At 53.6% G+C, this 7,059-nt stretch overlaps 1 protein-coding gene across 1 annotated transcript; it reads left to right on the forward strand.

Moving 5' to 3' along the window:
* Nucleotides 1-14: 14 nt before the first annotated feature.
* Nucleotides 15-6,681, forward strand: LOC105465680 (solute carrier family 35 member D3). The gene is made up of 2 exons (XM_011714254.2): nt 15-3,866; nt 4,892-6,681. The coding sequence occupies exons 1-2, from the start codon at nt 3,428-3,430 to the stop codon at nt 5,701-5,703; spliced, it is 1,251 nt and encodes a 416-aa protein (XP_011712556.1). The 5' UTR covers nt 15-3,427; the 3' UTR covers nt 5,704-6,681.
* The last annotated feature ends 378 nt before the right edge of the window (nt 6,682-7,059 follow it).

Genomic DNA, 7,059 nt, shown 5'->3' on the forward strand with positions numbered 1-7,059 from the left:
CCGAGAGGGGCGGATCACGAGGTCAGGAGATCAAGACCATCCTGGCTAACACGGTGAAACCCCGTCTCTACTAAAAAATACAAAAAACTAGCTGGGCACGGTGGCGGGCACCTGTAGTCCCAGCTACTCGGGAGGCTGAGGCTGGCGTGAACCCGAGAGGCGGAGCTTGCAGTGAGCTGAGAGATACGGCCACTGCACTCCAGCCCAGGCGACAGAGCAAGAGTCCGTCTCAAAAGAAAAAAAAAAACATACATACAAAAAGGCTGAAAGGTTCCACACTGAGCACAGCAAGCTCTATGTTGTAGGGTTGGGGATGGTGAACACTGAAGAGAGCGTATTTACTTATTTATAAATTTGTTTTTCTCTTATGTACCACAATGAGCATGTGTTACTTTTACAATTAAAAATAATGAAATAAGCTTTCAAAGAGACTGTATTTCCTTCTCCAGGAAGCCTTCTCTGCTACTGCTATCAAGCTGATGTACTTGCCCTCCTGGCGCTCCCGTTTTCTGCCACACAATCCCACTGTTGCTAAGGACGAAGGCGGTGTGTTCATCTTTGAGTCCTCTGTGGCTAACAGAGTACCTAGGCACAAAATACTTGTAGTATATGTTTGTTGAATGAATGGATAAACTAAAGGATTTATTTAATGCCATTAATATTTATTGAGTAGCTCCAAAGATGATGTGCTTGAGTCTAGACCCTTGGTACCCTGATACCAATAGGTCAAATAGCTATTTGACCTTTAGATCTACATTTTTGTTCATCTAGATCATTTAACCTTGCTAAACATGGTATTCTTAGTTTTTCACAATTTTTAGAAGGAGCTCATCTAGTATCTGGTTTTGTGGGAGATGGGGGTTAAGGGTTTTTTTTTTTTCTTTCCAAAAGAATTATATGCAACAAAGTGGAGAAAATGTGCGATTTTATGCCACTGTAGGTTTCAAATATTAAGCTAAATTGTCTTGCCTAAATGAGAAGAGTAAGATAGCTGAATCAGCCCCAAATCTTTTACCTAATGTTAGTATCACAAATGGATGCAATTATAATTGCGGGCAGAAATGAATCATTCCAAAAGTAGGTCTGTGCAGCCAATTCTTTATATTAATAATATGCACTTGGGATGGCTTAAAGCAGCCACACTTTCATTGGAATAGTCTCTAGAAGCAGAAATCCGTTATTTGCCGATGTCTATAAGTTAATTTTCAGAGTTTTTAATCAATATATTTTGAATATACAGTTATACCACATACATACACATAATGTGAACTGGTGCTTCAGACTTCATTATTTCCTAAATAACACTAACTCTAGAAAAAGAGTCACTTAAACAGCCAATAGTATGTAACCACAAGTTTTAGCAACAAAAACCAAGAGCTCCCCAGAGAACCGGAAGCACGTGTTTCAGTATAATGCTTTCCAGCTATTCCTGGAAAGTTGGCACCCTGGACCATTCACAAACATTTTTTTGAGTGCCCACCTGTGGGGGGGCAGGGAGGTGGCCCTCCTAGGCGCCGGGCACCTGAGCTGATGGACTGGTTGACACCGAGCTCTCTAGAGCTCACCAAAGTGAGCATCCAAAGCCCAAAATGCTGGCCCAAATGAAGGGCTGCCGTGATGCTGCTGATCCCTGCTGTAATTTTTTTTTCTTCCCCTGTTGCAGTAAATCACGACTTCAACACCTTGGCTGAAGTGTGCTGCATTCAGCACAGAGATGGAAGTAAGAGGCAGAAAACAGAAGAACCGCGAGAGAAATGGATCTTGTCTATTAAGGCAACGTGATGCAGCGTTAAAAGGTTAGGAGGTTGCGATCCCCGGGGCTAAGAGAAATAAACTGCTGGCGGTGAACGAAAGGGGTGCTGGAGCGCAGCGATCTCGAACCTTTCCCTTACAGCCAAACCCTGGCCAATGCCACAAATTTCAAATCGCCTTAAAACTAAACTGCCTGGCGCTTAACGGTTCCATCGGCTGGGCGAAACCCTTGGCTGCTGCTGATTTAACTACAGGTCCGCGCGAGTTACTTTCCAGGGAACTGAATTCAGAAGAAAGAGTCACCGAAGCCCTACTCCCATCCCAAAATTAGAATTCCCTTTTTCTTAGTCATATAGGAAAAACACAGTTCACAAGTCCTGCGGTGCAAAGGTGTGAACCCTGGCCCAGGGAGGTGGTGACTCCCCCGCCCTCTGCCTCCCGGTTATCCTGCTTCCGAAAGCAACCCACGACGGTCCCGCAGGGTGAGGGTTCCCTGGAATCAGTTCCCTGGGATCCGGAGAATGCTACGCGGAGTCTCCCTACAGGGTGAGGGGCCCCGGGTTCCCGCCCCCTCCCCTTCTACTCCCCCATTCTGCGAGAGCAGCCAGCCTTCTCCCACGCTTCGGGAAGCGTCGCCCCCGAGCTTCTCGGTTCCTGGTGGTGGCTACTTGCGGTTGTGACTTCGTTTGTGCGCGCTTGCTTATTTACATCTTTGCCTCAATTCTAATGTGTGTCCCCGCCACCAGGCTCCGCTGCTGTACGAGACCACTGAACCCCCTGAAAGCTTCCCCGGAGCCGCGCGCATAATCCCGGGACCCTCTCTGGAAGGCACGCCGAGAGCGGTGCGCGTGGCCTGGCACCGGAAGGAGCCAGCTTCCGGGCCCCGAGGCACCCCCGGACAGCGCCCCGGGCCGCGGGTTCCTCCGCTGATACCAGGGCGTCGGCGCCGGGATCGGGAGCTTCGGGAGCCCGCCGGTACCGACGGTTTTCACTTCCCTGGAGGGCAGCTGGACGAGGTCCCGCCGCTGCACCGGGAGGGACCGTGGGTAGAAAAAGCCGCTGCAGCGCCGGGGCGATGGGGCTGGGGGCACCGTCACTTGTTGCGACCAATAAACGGCGCTCGATCCTGATGCGCTGTTTCTAAAATCTTTAGCTGTGTCCCGATCCCTCCAACCCAAGCCCCTCGGCTGGGAGGAAGGGGCAAGCGAGAGCCGCTGGCACTGTGGGAGGAGAGGGGCGCCGCGCCCCAAGAGCCCCCGTCCCGCTCTGCGGCAGCCGCCCCGGGGCGCCCAGCCGCCCGCTTCCCTCAGCAGAGCGTCTTCCCTGACGGTGAAACCGCGCGGGACACAACCCACCGCGGCTCATCACCCACTTACAAATAGCTGTCGCTAGGATTCCCGCCACTCCTCTCAGACCGGCCCCCCCGCCACCTCTGCCACTTTTCGGAGTCCCCCGCCCTCGCCACTGCCTCCCCGGAGCTGCGGGGCAGTCGGACGCAGAGCTGCCGAACCGCGAGAACGCCTGGCCAGAGCTGCCCTCTGCAGCCGAGCCGGCGCCCCCTGCCCTTCACCGCCGCGCTGGGCGGGCGCCCCCGCCGCCCTCACTCCGCTCCTCCCGGCTCCTCGCGCGCAGGTCGCGGAGCTCCGCCACCGCTGGGTGCAGCGAGGCCGGCGCGATGCGGCAGCTGTGCCGGGGACGAGTGCTGGGCATCTCGGTGGCCATCGCGCACGGGGTCTTCTCGGGCTCCCTCAACATCTTGCTCAAGTTCCTCATCAGCCGCTACCAGTTCTCCTTCCTGACCCTGGTGCAGTGCCTGACCAGCTCCACGGCGGCGCTGAGCCTGGAGCTGCTGCGGCGCCTCGGGCTCATAGCCGTGCCCCCTTTCGGTCTGAGCCTGGCGCGCTCCTTCGCGGGGGTCGCGGTGCTCTCCACGTTGCAGTCCAGCCTCACGCTCTGGTCCCTGCGCGGCCTCAGCCTGCCCATGTACGTGGTCTTCAAGCGCTGCCTGCCCCTGGTCACCATGCTCATCGGCGTCCTGGTGCTCAAGAACGGCGCGCCCTCGCCAGGGGTGCTGGCGGCCGTGCTCATCACCACCTGCGGCGCCGCCCTGGCAGGTGAGCGGGCCCCGCGGCGACCCCCAGCCGACCCCACCCACCCCTCTCCGTCGGGCAGAGACCGCGGGGATCACTGAGTGCAACGACCTCACTTCCAGATGGGGAGACTGAGGCAGAGAGGGACGGAGAGCTTTGAAAGTGGTCGCTCAGCTCGCAAAAGGGACTTCCGAGACCCAGCGAGCTCCCCAGCTCTCCGGTTTCCTCCCGCAAGTGCCCCTACCCCCTAATGTCCTGGCTTCCGACCCTCGACCCTGCTTCACCTGGCATCGCTCTTCCTGCTGCCCCCTCCCTTGGTCTTCCCCTGTCACCCCATTCTCTGGGAGAGGTGGGAGGGCCGCCTGAGCCTGGGAGCTGGAGTTCTCCAAGCCAGGACCAAGCCGGAAGGAGGGGGCCGTGAACTTCCTTGGGTCACCAGGGGCTGGAATGGAGGTGGGGGATGGGGGCGAAGCTTAGGCTCCCGGGGCTACTGCGGGGTGTCTCGTGCCGCGCGGGGGACTGCGGGCGTGAGGCAGACGACCCAGGTGCTGAGCGAGACGAGAACCGGGGCAGGGGGAAGCTTCACTGGGGGCCAGGACAGGCGTTCTCCCCTGCTCCTGGCCCCTTTGGGTTACAGGCCACTGGCTGGGGCTCCCTCTCCCTTTGGTGCCCCACGGGGCAGGGGCTGCGGAGTGCAGGTACCACGCGCCGGAGTGACCTCGGTGCCAGCTCGGGGAAGCCACAGCACCTGCCCCGAGGGCATCTGCGCTCTCCGGGGCCTTTGTCGTGGACAGGGGAAGATGGGGTGACCCGGGGATATGGCGGGAAGGCGCTCTGAGCACTGACTGAGTTTGGCTGTCGCATTTGACACGGGTGGCCGAGGGACGGCGGGCGTCTGTCACTCGAATCGGTGGGCAGAGCTGGGGCGCGAACCCAGTCTCCTTTCCTATCCGACGCGTTTTCCCGGTGGGTCCACGCCCACGCCAACCTGCTGTCTTCTCTCTTTTACCTTCCTGCCCTGGCTCGGCCGTCCTCCTTGTGCGCCGCAGGAGCCGGCGACCTGACGGGCGACCCCATCGGGTACGTTACGGGAGTGCTGGCGGTGCTGGTGCACGCCGCCTACCTGGTGCTCATCCAGAAGGCCAGCGCTGACACAGAGCACGGGCCCCTCACCGCGCAGTACGTCATCGCCGTCTCCGCCACTCCGCTGCTGGTCATCTGCTCCTTCGCCAGCACCGACTCCATCCACGCCTGGACCTTCCCTGGCTGGAAGGACCCAGCTATGGTCTGCATCTTCGTGGCCTGCATCCTGATCGGCTGCGCCATGAACTTCACCACGCTGCACTGCACCTACATCAACTCGGCCGTGACCACCAGCTTCGTGGGCGTGGTAAAGAGCATCGCCACCATCACGGTGGGCATGGTGGCCTTCAGCGACGTGGAACCCACCTCTCTGTTCATTGCCGGCGTGGTGGTGAACACCCTGGGCTCCATCATTTACTGTGTGGCCAAGTTCATGGAGACCAGAAAGCAAAGCAAGTACGAGGACCTGGAGGCCCAACCCAGGGGAGAGGAGGCGCAGCTAAGTGGAGACCAGCTACCATTCGTGATGGAGGAGCTGCCTGGGGAGGGAGGAAATGGCCCGTCAGAAGGTGGGGAGGCAGCAGATGGCCCCAATCAGCAGAGCAAGCAAGAGGTCAGGGGCAGCCCCCGAGGAGTCCCGCTGGTGGCTGGGAGCTCTGAAGAAGGGAGCAGGAGGTCGTTAAAAGATGCTTACCTCGAGGTGTGGAGGTTGGTTAGGGGAACCAGGTATATGAAGAAGGATTATTTGATAGAAAATGAGGAGTTACCCAGTCCTTGAGAAGGAGATGCATGTATGTACCTATGTGCATACACTTATTTTATATGTTAGAAATGACACGTTTTAATGAGAGGCCTCCCCATTTTATTCTTTGAGGAGTGGGAAAGGGAAGAAAAGAAAGAAGCTGAAAGGTACTGACACAGAGCGACAAAATTAGCACCTGTGTGAATTATTTAGTGTGACTTCACCTGAGGCATCACAGAGACAAAAGAATGTGAAGGTACTTAACAAAGTAAGGCAATGGTTTCTGCTTCAGACTCCTGGCACATTTAATTTTTGTCATTATAACCATAACTAAATATCTGCATGTACCAAGAGTCCCCAAGCCACCCCCTCCAAAGATGGAGTGTAGAAATGATGAGAGCACTTAATAAGTTCAAAGATGACATTCAGGGATGCATTTTTGATGATAGAACTACAGTTTTTATTGCCAGCTGGGCAAAAAGTATATTGCTGAAATGATATATAAATATACTGAATTGATGTTTACTGATTATAGTCATCTGAAATACCATATTTACTCTGATTCTACTCACTTGTTTTTTAAAAATAGGTGTCCTATTATTGTATTATATATTGATAGAAACTGTTAAAGCTATTTTGAAAATATGAGTTCTTAGCTTTAATCATGAAGTCTAAAGTTTGCTTTTAGTAATTATTTTAAAAGTTGTTCCATTCATTGCTTTATAATATTTATTATTGAATGCCAAACCTGTTCTTTTTTTTTTTTTTTTTTTTTTTTACTGTGTCCAATATTCTTTCAAGCAAATGCAATGGCTGGAATATAATTCAGAATTAACTGAAACCCAGCCAGAAGAGGGACCACCTGTAAAGCAAGTCCTTTCAAGTTGTGCTGCACATCCCAAACCATGTTACAAAAAGAGCAACTGCTATATTCACATTATGATATTTTTCTATCTTAAATTTGTCAAAATAAAGTATGAGTCTAATATTAAAAGATACATTGTTAGAAATTTATTTTAGACACCTGTTCTATTGTTGCTGTAGAGTTGTTTGTGTTTGCCTCCAATGTGTGGTCATAGTATCTGGTGTGTAGGGGCCGCACCACTGGAAACTTCCTAAATTAACAAAGCTGTTTGGTTTGAAATAACAACAAAAACAGAAACACATCTTCCAGTGAAGGAAGCTGTTAATGGCCTGGTGCGGCAGCTCATGCCTCTAATCCCAGCAATTTGGGAGGCCAAGGCAAGCAAATGGCTTCAGCTCAGGAGTTCAAGCCAAGCCTGGGCAACATGGCAAAACCCCATCTCTGCAAAAAATATCAAAAATTAGCAAAGCGTTGTGGTGTGCACCTGTAGTCCCAGCTACTCAGGAGGCTGTGATAGGAGGATCACC

The sequence above is a fragment of the Macaca nemestrina genome, chromosome 5 (assembly GCF_043159975.1).
Source record: "Macaca nemestrina isolate mMacNem1 chromosome 5, mMacNem.hap1, whole genome shotgun sequence".
Taxonomy (NCBI): domain Eukaryota; kingdom Metazoa; phylum Chordata; class Mammalia; order Primates; family Cercopithecidae; genus Macaca; species Macaca nemestrina.

Excerpts from the sequence above, each read along its gene's own strand:
- LOC105465680 (XM_011714254.2), top strand. The coding sequence starts at position 3,428 with ATGCGGCAGCTGTGCCGGGGACGAGTGCTGGGCATCTCGGTGGCCATC. Across the intron at positions 3,867-4,891 it reads CTGCGGCGCCGCCCTGGCAG|GAGCCGGCGACCTGACGGGC; the intron begins GTGAGCGGGCCC and ends TGTGCGCCGCAG.